Source organism: Eucyclogobius newberryi, unplaced genomic scaffold, assembly GCF_026437365.1.
Source record: "Eucyclogobius newberryi isolate DKJ021-1_F unplaced genomic scaffold, fEucNew1.0.hap1 SCAF_8, whole genome shotgun sequence".
In the NCBI taxonomy this organism is placed as follows: domain Eukaryota; kingdom Metazoa; phylum Chordata; class Actinopteri; order Gobiiformes; family Gobiidae; genus Eucyclogobius; species Eucyclogobius newberryi.
This window is the reverse complement of record NW_027316500.1, coordinates 17,649,490-17,663,362: the sequence shown is the minus strand read 5'-3', so window position 1 is coordinate 17,663,362 and position 13,873 is coordinate 17,649,490. Positions and strand designations below refer to the sequence as shown.

Below are 13,873 nucleotides of genomic sequence, written 5' to 3'. Positions count from 1 at the left end.
ACACAGGCATAAATAAACTGACACAGATTCAGTATAACTATTTTTAATAACATTTTAACTGGGTAGAAATCTGGGAAACTCCAGTGAAGGCTTGGTGAACTTAAGTAATTTGATGTTTCCTTCTGTTCATAGCTCAGAAAAGGTGTGCAAAAGAAAGTGAACAGAAAAAGTTTACATTAACAAGACATCACTCTAACAAAGGTCTGTTCAACACAGCAATATAAACCAATAGTCATGGAATTATATCTTTGGCTTAGGAAAAGTTAAAAAAAAATAAAAATAATAATTGAAAAGGCCTGGTGGTTTTAAGTGATGTTCTTTGAAAAAACTGCACTTGTGTTTGTTGAGTCAGACATGACCAGTAGGGAAAGCCAACACCATTACACAGTATATTATTGTGAGTATTGCACTGTATAATAATACAATAAAGCACAGAGCTGTTTTCAGTAAACATTTAAAAAAAACTTGAGCTATATCGAATCTAAGTGATGATAAATGTCTCAAACAGGATGGTAAAAACACATTCAAATAATCAAAGTTGTCTTATTTCTAGATGTGTGTCTGTGCTGGGAAAAGGTGTCCAGCTTGGCAGCTATCAGTTGCCAAGCTGGACACACAGGAAATGGGGGAAACAGATTTGCATACACAAAAGCCATTAACAAAATATCATCTTCATATCACAGAGCAGAGTATAAAAATGCATTTCACAGAGTGACTATTGGCTTACAAAAAGGAGACAAATTAAGAAACAATAACATGTTGGTTTATATTAAAAAGCCTATATCCTGAGTTAAATCACACTTTCACAAAAAGACCTATAGGCAATAATAATACCACATGGAGATACAAAACACTCCTCAGTTGTCCAGCTGCTGTAAAATCCCCAGCATGGCTCTTCTTGTGTCCATGATGCACTAGTTTGAAATGGGAGTGTCATAAAAGGTCACTAGATTGACCATTAGGATCTTGTTCCAGTTGAAATGTAAAAAACTTGACCTTTGTAAGTACAAACTACAGAAACAGATTGCACAATTTGAGGCGATGTAGAAAAATCATCTATTGTTTTCTGTTCATCTAATATGGACAATCGGCATGAACATCGGCATCTCAAAATATAAGGCCTTTTTAGTAAATAGTACATATTTTAAAGTTTTATTAAACTTGCATAAATGATAAACAGTATTTTTTATATGTTTGGAGTAGTTTTTATATAAAAAGCTAATGAAAGCAACAGCTGTTACTACTGTGAACTTTAAAGATCCCCTATCATGCTATTTTTCCCATTTCGTAGTCTACCCTAAGGGTATATTTGATAATAATAAATGTTGTGCAACACCCATAACATTATAGTTATAAAATATCACCCAAATCTTGGACCCCGCTCACAAACCCGGAAATGCAGACGGCTTGGTTTGAGATTCGCCCCCACCCTTGCGAAGAGCGATCTGCCTCCCCCGCCCACCCCGTGACGTAGTCTCAGCGTGGAGATGGAGGGAATGTAAACAGAGGCCGAGGTGTGCGCCGCTACACAGCGCATGACACGACGGCACATGTCAGCAACAGCATTGGAACAAAAGAAGTATCGTTTGAAGCTAACTGAGCCTAAATTGCCGCAGTTCCTCTCGAGTGCGGGGGCGGGGAAAGGGGGGCGTGTTACAGGTACAGAGTGCTTCCTGGAAGATGGGCTGAACCAAGGAAGGGATGACGCGTCCCTGTAGGTATGACGCATCCCTATGACGCATCCCTATGACGCGTCCCTGTAGGTATGACGCATCCCTATGACGCATCCCTATGACGCGTCCCTGTAGGTATGACGCATCCCTATGACGCGTCCCTGTAGGTATGACGCGTCCCTGTAGGTATGACGCATCCCTATGACGCGTCCCTGTAGGTATGACGCGTCCCTGTAGGTATGACGCGTCCCTGTAGGTATGACGCGTCCCTGTAGGTATGACGCGTCCCTGTAGGTATGACGCATCCCTATGACGAGTCCCTGTAGGTATGACGCGTCCCTGTAGGTATGACGCGTCCCTGTAGGTATGACGCGTCCCTGTAGGTATGACGCATCCCTATGACGCATCCCTATGACGCGTCCCTGTAGGTATGACGCATCCCTATGACGCATCCCTATGACGCGTCCCTGTAGGTATGACGCATCCCTATGACGCATCCCTATGACGCGTCCCTGTAGGTATGACGCATCCCTATGACGCATCCCTATGACGCATCCCTATGACGCGTCCCTGTAGGTATGACGCATCCCTATGACGCGTCCCTGTAGGTATGACGCATCCCTATGACGCATCCCTATGACGCGTCCCTGTAGGTATGACGCATCCCTATGACGCGTCCCTGTAGGTATGACGCATCCCTATGACGAGTCCCTGTAGGTATGACGCGTCCCTGTAGGTATGACGCGTCCCTGTAGGTATGACGCGTCCCTGTAGGTATGACGCGTCCCTGTAGGTATGACGCATCCCTATGACGAGTCCCTGTAGGTATGACGCGTCCCTGTAGGTATGACGCGTCCCTGTAGGTATGACGCGTCCCTGTAGGTATGACGCATCCCTATGACGAGTCCCTGTAGGTATGACGCGTCCCTGTAGGTATGACGCGTCCCTGTAGGTATGACGCGTCCCTGTAGGTATGACGCATCCCTATGACGCATCCCTATGACGCGTCCCTGTAGGTATGACGCATCCCTATGACGCATCCCTATGACGCGTCCCTGTAGGTATGACGCATCCCTATGACGCATCCCTATGACGCGTCCCTGTAGGTATGACGCATCCCTATGACGCGTCCCTGTAGGTATGACGCATCCCTATGACGCATCCCTATGACGCGTCCCTGTAGGTATGACGCATCCCTATGACGCGTCCCTGTAGGTATGACGCATCCCTATGACGAGTCCCTGTAGGTATGACGCGTCCCTGTAGGTATGACGCGTCCCTGTAGGTATGATGCGTCCCTGTAGGTATGACGCGTCCCTGTAGGTATGACGCATCCCTATGACGAGTCCCTGTAGGTATGACGCGTCCCTGTAGGTATGACGCGTCCCTGTAGGTATGATGCGTCCCTGTAGGTATGACGCGTCCCTGTAGGTATGACGCGTCCCTGTAGGTATGACGCGTCCCTGTAGGTATGACGCGTCCCTGTAGGTAGGCCCAGTCCGTCTGCACATCCGAGGAAAGGGAGAGATTTTGTTCTATAGCTTAAGACTTCAGGAATCAATCAAAAAAACATTCTGGGCACATATATGAGGTACCAAAAGCACTGTAAGAATGTTAAAAGCTCTGAAAAGTCAATTTAGCATGATATGGGACCTTTAAGAAATATATTTGACCTGCTGAAATGCAGAGGCCTTTGCACCAGAATTAGAAAGTTCTTTGTGACACTACAAGTGAGGAATGATAAAAATCCAGCATTTGCCAACAGCTGCATTTTTACTGCTCTTTCCAGCGGACATTCTCAGAGCAGATGAATTGCTTCAAGACAGCAATGACATCGGATTGGCAGCCACTGATTTTGTAGCCGCTTTTTATCACCTGACAACTAACAGTCTAACCACCTAGAGCTCCTATCGCCGCGGCTGATGGTGGCGGGGCTGTCGAGGCAGAGGCATAGGGCTGGTCGGTGTGCAGGGTGACATGGAGGCTAGCGAGGCAGTGGCGGCGGCGTCTTCTCCTTCCTCCAGATGTCCTGCACCGTGCAACTCCTGGCTTACGTTGGACTGCAGGGCCGCGGGGGTCAGCCACTCTTTGGGCAGGCAGCTCTGGAGAAATGGCACGCACGAGCTGAAGTAGGCCAGGCGGTTGACCCAGCGAGGGATCTCTCTGCCACACAAGATCTTGGAAAGGGAGCAGATTTAGATGAAACGTTACAAATCCACACAAAATCTGTGAGAGTTTAGAATAAGACATAGATACAAAGCATTCATAAATGTTTGTTAATCATTAACTAATCATTGACAAATAAATATAAACTAATTTACAAATGTTTAACATTATTTACTAATCATGAACAAAAATGAACTGATAATTAACTATAAGGCACATTTACAAGCATGTATAAATGATTAGTATTAAATGATTAATCAATAAACAAAAATAAAATTAATCATTAACTAGCCCTAAACCTAACCCTAGTAAATTATTATTAAATTATCAGTTTGTTTGTCATAATATATATATTTATAAATGCTTTGTATCCATGCCTTATTTTAAACTGATACCCTTTAGTCTTTACACTCTGGACTATTTGTCCGTTTATTGAAGCACACCACAATCTCCGCAGGGCTGCTTCTAAGTAATATAAACCTTTGTCAGCTTCATCTTAGAGATATGGGACTATAAAATGGAGTGATGTAATTTGAAACCAGCCATAAACTTACATGTTAAATCAAATATTGATATCATCACATTTTGCTACACTAATAAAATGACATCAGGTTTCTACATTACACAAATTATTGTGCCAGTTAGTGAGAGTAATATTGGAGAGATTGTGTGTGGAGCACAATCAATGGTGGTTTGAGCATGTGCACATAAGAGTTTGTTCAGTGACACTGCAAGAACAATAACTTTGAGATACAAACTGCAGCTTTTGTGTTTGAGGCCAATTATCTCCATAAAGCTCTGACAGCGTTATTATCATATTATGGGATGAAGTGGCTTCCCAAAAACAAACTGAATTTTAATTAAACATCAAAGCTGCTGACAGGCTGGGGGCCTGGATCCAGGAGGCACTGCCCTCTTTGAACCAAAATAAGGCTTATTAAGTGTTTTGCTATATTGTGTACACTAAACAAATAAATTATGCAGGGGTAACACACAAACTAGATCAATTTGTGGGATAAAAATTAAAATGAAAGGATTATACGTCAATAGTGACAGTGCAGAGTTTAGAAACAGGAACGGACAGTGAGACAGTATATATAATAAAATGTACCTTCATCTGATGTATACATGTGGTAAAATAGAATAAAATGTTGAGAAGTGTGAGACAGAAAAACAGGGATTTAGATTAAGGCAGATAAACTATTAAGACTTGAATTGTTCGTTTAAAGGGTGAGCAATATGCCAAAAACCTAATACTACAATTTTATTTGAGCCAGATAATTCCATCCATCACTCACAGCTTTAGGGAATTGACCAATAGATTAAACGGAGAAACACGGATTCATGATCTGATGATATCACAAAAATAGCCGATCGTCATATTGCTCAGCGCTAGTACGCATTTTTAGAATTGATTATGTCCCGACTCTAACATGAATCATATGTTTGCTGCTTGTTCGAGCCGCTTCCTGAACTATGAGTATGTGTTGGCTTTACTAGTCCAGGCCTGTGAGCGTTTCTTAATCCGTGACAGCGTTACAGACAGTGACTGTAAGACGCCGACTCATTAGTTACACCCTGAAAAGCCAATTTCAACACAGAGCGACAGTGGAGCTTTCACAAAGGACAGTATCACTTGGCATATTTGTATTTAATGTGGCAAAAGTAGTCATGTGCCTTGAGCTAAAGTAACTACAGTAAATCACTAGTATATTAGTAAAAATACCCCAAACAATATGGATTATAAGATTAATTTGGGGTGGTCATCAATACTCAAAAACTAGATGGACTAAATACCCATTTGAGCAGGTTTGATACTGAAAGAACTGCATTTGGACCTTTCCTAAAAGAGTTTAAAAAAAAAATCTTGATCTGAACTCGTATAAGGCGTTGTAGTCATTTAATAGGAACTACTGTTTTATTCATTTTTATTTTTTATCATGATTCTGGCATCAACATCAGTATCAAGTATAGTATTTTCCTTAGTATTGAAATAAAGATTCAAATTTGAGATTTGTGACAACAACAAAACGGAGCGGGTTAGTCCACAGCCTTCACAATTGGCCAACTTCAACCGCATGTTTTTGCAGGTAGAGGTGACTTGAGTATTAGAGGAAACAGACACAGAAAAACATGCAAACTCCATACAAGAAGGCGCCATCTCGACGAGGAATCAAACCCAGGACCCTCTCGCTTTACCACTGCATCTTAAAACAAGACACCATTTTAGCTCAATGGGACTGTTAACGTACCTCGGACAGTGCTGAAGTGAAATGGTTGCAGTTCTTGTGCATGAGGTGGTAGGCATTGCCCTTGTACTCCTTCCCCAACTCCTCCACAATCCGCTCCACGTCCTCCTCTGTGAAGTCTGTGGTGCCCAGGAGTATGGCTTCTCTGGACACACAAGTGAAAAGTCTGTCTAAACACCCAAAAACTATAACAAAACACTGACAGAGAGTTCAAGGTAGTGTATGTGGCACTAAATAAAATAAATAAATGAAAAGATACAACTATCACAATGGGATCTCTGTGCAAAAGTTATATACAGCAGAACATTTTTATCTTGTTGTTTGTAGAGAGACATACAGACACAGCGACTTTCTCACGTAGACGTATGTTTTGAGTATTTTATCTGGGAGAGACCAAAGCCACAGGGCAAATGAACTAGAGCAGATGTAACACAGAGCAAGAGCAACGCAGTAGACGCCACTCAGATGAATGTGGGAATCCTCCTCGCACGTGCTGAATTATACAGTCTCTACAGTCACCCAGACCCAGAAATACAGGCAAAAATCAATGTCTACTTTTTACTGTATAAGATAACATTTCTGGCCTCTTTGTTGAGAATTAGGTCAGACATATTCTCCACAAATTAATAATCAACACATTGTGATATAAAACACAATGATATGCTGTCTTTTATTTGTCCTGCATTCTGTCTAAAGTCAACAACTGACTGTGAAAGAATGAACTGTGAAATCAAAATCAAGCTTGGTCACATGTTTAAACTTGTTCATTTCAAAGGCTTTACAGCAGTCTAAGGTCATCTCTCTCTTTTCTAACGCATTCTTAGCCACCTAGTCATTCACTGCAATGAAGCCAGAGCAATAATGCTAACAACAACTAGCATGCAAACAACGCACCAGCATTGTTTTCTGGTTTGCGGGAGATAAAAACGCTTTATAATAAGCAATAATAATAATAATAATAATAATAATAATAATAATAATAATAATAATGCAGACAGTCAAATAGTTTCATTTTAAGAGCTGCATTTACAATATATTTATTTATTCATAATATATTTGTACTGCAAAACTACCTTTGCTGAATTACATGACAGATCCTTTAATGCACTTTATAAATGAAAGACAATGGCACCAAAACTCACTTGAATTTGAATGGGTCACCGAGTTCAATTGCATCTCCTGGCGTGATCTCAAAAATCCCTGTGAAAGGATACGGGTGTCCACCATAGGCAAACTCTGAAAACACATCCAGAATATAAATGTTTTTGATATTGCAATATATATATATATATATATATATATATATATATATAATATATATATATAATATATATATATATATATATATATATATAATATATATATATAATATATATATATATATATATATATATATATATATTATATATTATATATATATAATATATATATATATTATATATATAATATATATATAATATATATATAATATATATATATATATATATATATATATATATATATATATATAAAATATATATATATATATATAAAAATATATATATATATATAAAAATATATATATATATAAAATATATATATATATATATATAAAATATATATATATATATTATATTATATATATATATGTGACCGGATCGTTCCTGCGTTGTGGATTAATCGAGTGGCCACGAGACACGGTTTTATAATTTATAATTGTGGTATTTTCTTAATTCATTGTGGTAACATACCTCTTCCATAGATCTCAATCCCTGAGTGAAAGACCCCAATGCCCAGATTGGTGGTGAACTCATTGATCCAGTACTGCAAGAAGAAATTAAAAGAAATAAACAAAAGTACATGTTGTTTGGAAAAACCTTGAATATGTGTAAATGTTTTTCAACAGCTGGTAGAAAATGGGTAGAGGGATAAAATAGACCCTGAAAGACCCTGTGAAGGCACAGTTTACACAGGATCCCTAAACACAAACATGCAATAAGAGATAATGCTCCTGAAGAAACTCAACCAACCAATAATGGATCACATCCCCCCCGACTCTGGTGTTACCTTACACCTTTACACCACACTTCGAATGAAAAGTTGTCCAGACGCTCACAGGCTAGACCGTTTACTCTGAACATTTACTAATACACAAGTATAAAGCAAACTTTTCTACTACCCATAGAGTTTAATAATACATTTTCAATAGTTTGTTAAGCTACATTTTATGGGTCTATATTAGATTCAATTGCAATGTACATAGATGTAGTAGATGTAAACGAGGGTTGTCAAAACAATATTAAAAAAAATATTATTATAATAATAAATGTTACTCAAACTAGTATTTAAACTCGATACTCAAGTAGAAAGAAGTAACAAAACTAGGGATGTGTACGGCTCAATATTACAATATCTCATAGTTCAATATTATACAGCCCACAATACTATCCAGATACAGTATTATGGTATCACTGTACTTACATTTCATTGTTACAACTCTAAAAAGACAACTTTTCGAATGTTTGATATATCTGAGAACTAGTATAACCAAATGTTGTTAAAAGAAATATTATCATTTGGTCTTTTAATTACATTCTAATGTATATAAAATCAATGCGGTATCCAAACCAAAAAGGAATATCAAGCCTTTTCCTTAGTATCGGGACAGTGTTTGAAATGTTTGTCATGACAACACTACACTCTAAAAATAGATAATTGTGAGCATATCTGTGACAAGACTCTTTGTTCGATCTCCTCCTCCTCCCACTCGAGGGTGAAATAAGACTCTTATCTCAGGCCTCATTACTTCAAAGCTTGTTAAAACGTTCCTCCGCCTCAAAGCCACAGAAGAGGAGTGTGTGGGGGGAGAATAGTGGTAAATTCATGTGAGCTTGTGAACAACTACGCAAAGAATATCATGGACAGTCACAGCTTACAGATTCACAAGCACATACAGCAGGCAGAACAGTATGCAAGAAACAAAATCACAAATGAAACATGTTAAAACTCAGAGACGTTATCAAGAAATATATATATATATATATATATATATATATATATATATATATATATATATATATATATATATAGAAAGCCACAAAGGAAGTAAACTGATGCACAGCAAGATAAATGCAGACATGTGAACTAGGTTGATGAGTTGCAGATGCTACATTTGCAGGAAATGTTCCACTAAACCTTAGTTAAAAGTATAGCTATATTACTACTGCCTTTGCCAAAGTTTTTCAACCTCCAATAAAACCCAGATACTAGCCAATTTTGCAACACCTAACAGTGAGGCCTAATAAGAATCAGCCTCCTGGCCCATGTTGGAATGGTTCTAGGGGCCAAACCTCTGGCCGGGAACGTCCAGAGCAGTCCTAGTGCTGCTGGTGGGCAGGACAGGTGGAGTGGAGATAATGCTGCGGTCTCATTAAAGTACCACGCTCAAGCACTCAAAGCTCGTCAGGAAATCCACTTAGAGCAGCAGAGCCAGAGCCAGCGATAAAACAAGGAGGAACATCAGGGGCCATCTCCAAATATTGGACAGTCCCTCTTGATCCACAGAATGAGTGAATCTGCCACTGGATCAACTCATTCACCAGAGGGGAGTTTGATTTTGACCTTGATTTTTCCCAGTGTTTACACGGGGAACCAGCTCATTTGAATAATTCTCTATTTCCTACTTCCTTCTCTACTTCCCAGTAGAGAAATGAATCAACACGGTTTGCATCAAACCTACACTCAAACAAGTATTGATGCGTCAAAATAGTAGGGCTGCAATTAATGATTATTTTAGTAGTCGAAAAGTGATTATTTTTTCAATTAGTCAACCAGTTAAACAATTGTTTCTACTTGTACATAACCCTAACCCACATTGACAGTTTTTAAATACATTATCAACCAAATACCAATAAAGGTGATTGGAAGCTACAAGAAAGAATATTTTAAAAATAAAGTTTTTTTTTATATATTTTGCTTTGATAATAACACGGTCTTTGATACAAAATGTCTTTTCATACATTTTTTAAAATTTGCATAGGCCAGATACTGCTTATCAAATTAGCGTTTTTTTTAAATAGGTGATTAATAACGTTAAGCAATTAATTATAGCAGTCCTAAAAAATAGAAGAATAAAATAAGAATCATCAATACTTCTATTTTCCTTTTAATTTTGGTGCAATTGAAAACAACAGAAAACATTTATCTTTTACGTATTTTAAAGCACTTCCTGATACAAACCTACTGATGAACTACAATCAAATGTCAGACCCTGGAAAAAGTTGAATTAATAATTAAATTTCTTATTACTATTGCTTAAATAGTGTTGTCACATGTGGACTAGAACTGATTCTCAAAGGAAATCCCATCACATAAATGAAACGGGGTGGTGCAGCGTGAGCACTAGTACGCCTCTGTCCTACTATTACTAGGTCACTACTACTGCATCCATTCATAAGCGTCAGAATGTGGAAGATGAAAGCCCCGCAGTGTGTGTGGAGAAGAGAGAGCAGAGTCTTGTGAACACACAGAAAGTGAAAGAAGGAGGGCTCAGACAAAGACAAGAGAGGAACATGAAAAAGCATTAGAGCAACAGAAAACTGTGGAGGAGGGGAGAGGTCAACGATACAGACAGGAACCAATGTTATTAGGACTCATTTTAAGACATAATTAACGGTTTCAATCTGTAGTTGAGGCTAAATGATGATCACAGTTACTAAATTATTCATAACTTTTTTATATTATTTAAGCCTTGACAAAAATGTATGTACATTTGTTTTGTAGTATCCTGATGACAATATTGAGACTGAAATTAAACAGAAATGTGTCTTTAAACGCAATAGCTGAGGTTTAATGTGAAATGTAAAATGAATCACGTGACTTTTTCTGTTTTTATCAAATAATCCTCTCTTTTTGTAGCATATTTACTCAATTTTCAAACTGATCATCAAAACAACATTCACGATATGATCTGAAATGTCCATATACTGCCCGCCTCTACACCGTGGTTTACCAGTGAGTCTCCTGATGACAGCACTGCACTGATGAGCACACTCTGACTCAAGGATGACCCCGCTACAGTGCTGCGGACCCCCGTTGTTTTGGCCAGAACGAATAGGAGTGACCGCTTAACTTCATTCAGCCCTGATACGGGACGGGTAACCACCTGCCCCTTTAGGTTGTCTTAAGAGTCATTCAAGCCCCTGACTCTTGTCCAATGTAATTAGATAATGTCCCACCTTTTCACTGAAATTGAATAGTGATATTTATATAGAAAATAGAATACAAAAACGTTTTGGGTGTCCTGTCTTTCTGTGTTGATATATAACGTGATCTATTGCTATTCTAAAATCTCTGTTTTAAGGGATAAACGCTGAAAATTAAACATATATATAGTAGTCGTTATCCACTATCTTAAATGTGTCATGTCCGTCCCACTATGTCCCACCACATTGCACAATTTGTCCCACTTTTGGCGGCTTCAACAGAAACAGAAAGAACACTAATACTTAATGGATCTTATATTTGTGCAAAAGGCAGAATCTAGTTCGTTTAAGGACAATCATTTGACATCGATTGTCAGAAGTTGTGGTATAACAAACTAAATACCAATATCAGAGAGAGGGTAGGATCACACACTGTTTCATAATATAACTACATGGGTCACTTCATATTTAATGCGGTGCTCTTTGTCACTAGAATGACAGTTTAATATAAAAAACAAACACAAATAATACAAATTGCTATTTTAAGCAGTAGCCTAGGAGATACTGCCTGTTACAAAACCTAGTGTGCCCATTGGTGATGAGGTTTTGGTGAGAAAATGTAAAGTTTGACATAGGAAAACCGTTTGTTTTAAGTATTATCCTGGCCTTGTGTAGTCATATCCTACCATATCATAGACATTGAGTATGATGGACTCTCCGTGTGCCATCACTGGGATCAGTCCAAACTCGCTCGCCCTTCAAGAATAAACTTCGCTTTATTTCTTTACGCCTGGACCTTTGACGGCGGGTGAGTAGGTCGACCATTAAGTTTCATAGCCAGATGTGAAAACGCCACGGATCCAAAGCGGTCCAGCACCAACAACATCTGACTGGCTTTGTCCAAATCTGCCTCAGAAAAGAAAACAGAAGAGCGTCTTGTCAAACCCCCAGCGCGCTTAAATCCGTTCATCGGCAACAGGGGTCAAGGAGAAACGATGTATTTAAGTCGAGACGTGTTCGTTTTAAAATTCCCGATCATATTTTTGACGTTTTGAGGCCATGTGGCGTATTTTTGAGGTGAAGAATACAGATGGCTTCGAGGGGGAAAGAGGCTAACTCCTTTGACGCTAGCTAAGGGTTGCGCTATGACGGGATGCGCTGATTTCACTGGAGAGAGAAAGTGTTCGGAGCGCAGAGTCGGACGACCGCTCTGCGCTCCACGCACCAGCCTGACGATGAGTGGTGCATTGTGGGGAATGTAGTTTATATTTACCGAGGAACCAATTCATCGTTTGGAAAGTTTTAAACGAGTCCCAAGTCAACGACTGACCAATCCAAGTCGAGCCCTTCACTTTTCAAGTCTATACATTTTTGCAATGATTTGTTTGTGTAAATGGACCTTCTTTTGAAAAATAAAAGAAAAAAGTCCTGGGGGCTCATTTATAAAAGAGTGCGTCAAATTGTGCTTGAAAGAGTGCGTATCGGAAAGCAAAAAAATGTAACGCTGTGCAAATCACCAAATAAAATGTTCAGCATATTCATAAGGGCGAGTACGCGGTACAACCTAATAGATCCATGGGTACAACAGACGGGCGAGCAAAGGGGCGCGGGAGTGGGGCAGGGAGCGCACTAAGGATCTGTGACACTGAGGGAGGGCATCTGAACACAAGAACAATGAAGGAAAACTTCCAAATACGTGACTGATCTGCGTGCATGAAGCGAGTGCGTGATTGTGCACGCCCATGTGCGATGTTGCACGTGAAGGAGCTTTCACACATTTTACTGTGCTTTCCCTCAAGATCGTAACGCTGTACTATTGGTTTTAATTAATTAACTTTTGTTTATGATTAATGGTCCCATTTGACCATCCTGCCACGCGTGTCACTATTTCACTTCTGCCCTCCTCTTCCCAAAATGTGCGCGACTTCCACGCAAGCTCCAGAGTTTGCAGAATCAGAATAAAGTTTATTGCCATTTGTCAATGAACAGGATTCACGGCCATAGGAACTTCGTCGTATGTACGCACATTTTGGGCTTCGTTTTGTGCATGCCGGGCTTTATAAATGAGGCCCCTGGTCTTGAAGTGAAAAGGGAAGTTTTCCATTTTGTTTCTGTAAATTAAGCACTTAACACTTAACTCCCGCACATAATTGATGCTTCACTGCCAGTAAATACGGCATTTCAAGGAGAAGACTTATTCACGTTACTTCTCGTCACTGTGGATCACTTTTACCACTGCGGGTCCACGACGTCACACAGACTGCTTTCTGCGCAGTGCTGACTCACACCACTGCGTTTATTGCTGCTGTTGTTGTGTTACTTTTTATGACGGTTGGTATCCAAGTGTTACATTACCGCCAGTCTTTATTCCTTCTTCTACTTTGGTGTTTTATGGTGGCTGGTATCCAAGTTTTACATTACCGCCAGACTTTGTTCCTTAGACTTTATCCAATAGACTCTATTCTTCAGTTGTTGTTGTTGTTGTTGTTGTTGTTGTTGTTGTTGTTTTATGGCGATTGGCATCCAAGTGTTGCATTACCGCCAGACTTTATTCCTCAGACTTTGTCGTAGTTGTTGTTGTTGTTGTTTTATGGCGGTTGGC

At 39.4% G+C, this 13,873-nt stretch overlaps 1 protein-coding gene across 3 annotated transcripts; it reads right to left on the bottom strand.

Moving 5' to 3' along the window:
* Positions 1 to 27: 27 nt before the first annotated feature.
* Positions 28 to 13,540, bottom strand: LOC140351224 (deubiquitinase DESI2-like). 3 transcript variants are annotated; one of them, XM_072436982.1, is made up of 7 exons: positions 13,474 to 13,540; positions 11,958 to 12,177; positions 7,819 to 7,891; positions 7,231 to 7,324; positions 6,092 to 6,233; positions 3,327 to 3,850; positions 28 to 1,250 (listed from the first exon to the last, which is right to left on the bottom strand). In XM_072436982.1, exons 2-6 carry the CDS (start codon positions 11,997 to 11,999, stop codon positions 3,581 to 3,583), a joined length of 621 nt encoding a protein of 206 aa, XP_072293083.1. In that variant the 5' UTR covers positions 12,000 to 12,177; positions 13,474 to 13,540; the 3' UTR covers positions 28 to 1,250; positions 3,327 to 3,580. The 3 variants fall into 3 exon arrangements, with proteins under 3 accessions (XP_072293083.1, XP_072293084.1, XP_072293082.1); XM_072436983.1 differs by lacking the exon at positions 13,474 to 13,540 and having other exon boundaries at positions 3,327 to 3,488; positions 3,549 to 3,850; positions 11,958 to 12,414; XM_072436981.1 differs by lacking the exon at positions 13,474 to 13,540 and having other exon boundaries at positions 11,958 to 12,413.
* Positions 13,541 to 13,873: the final 333 nt, after the last annotated feature.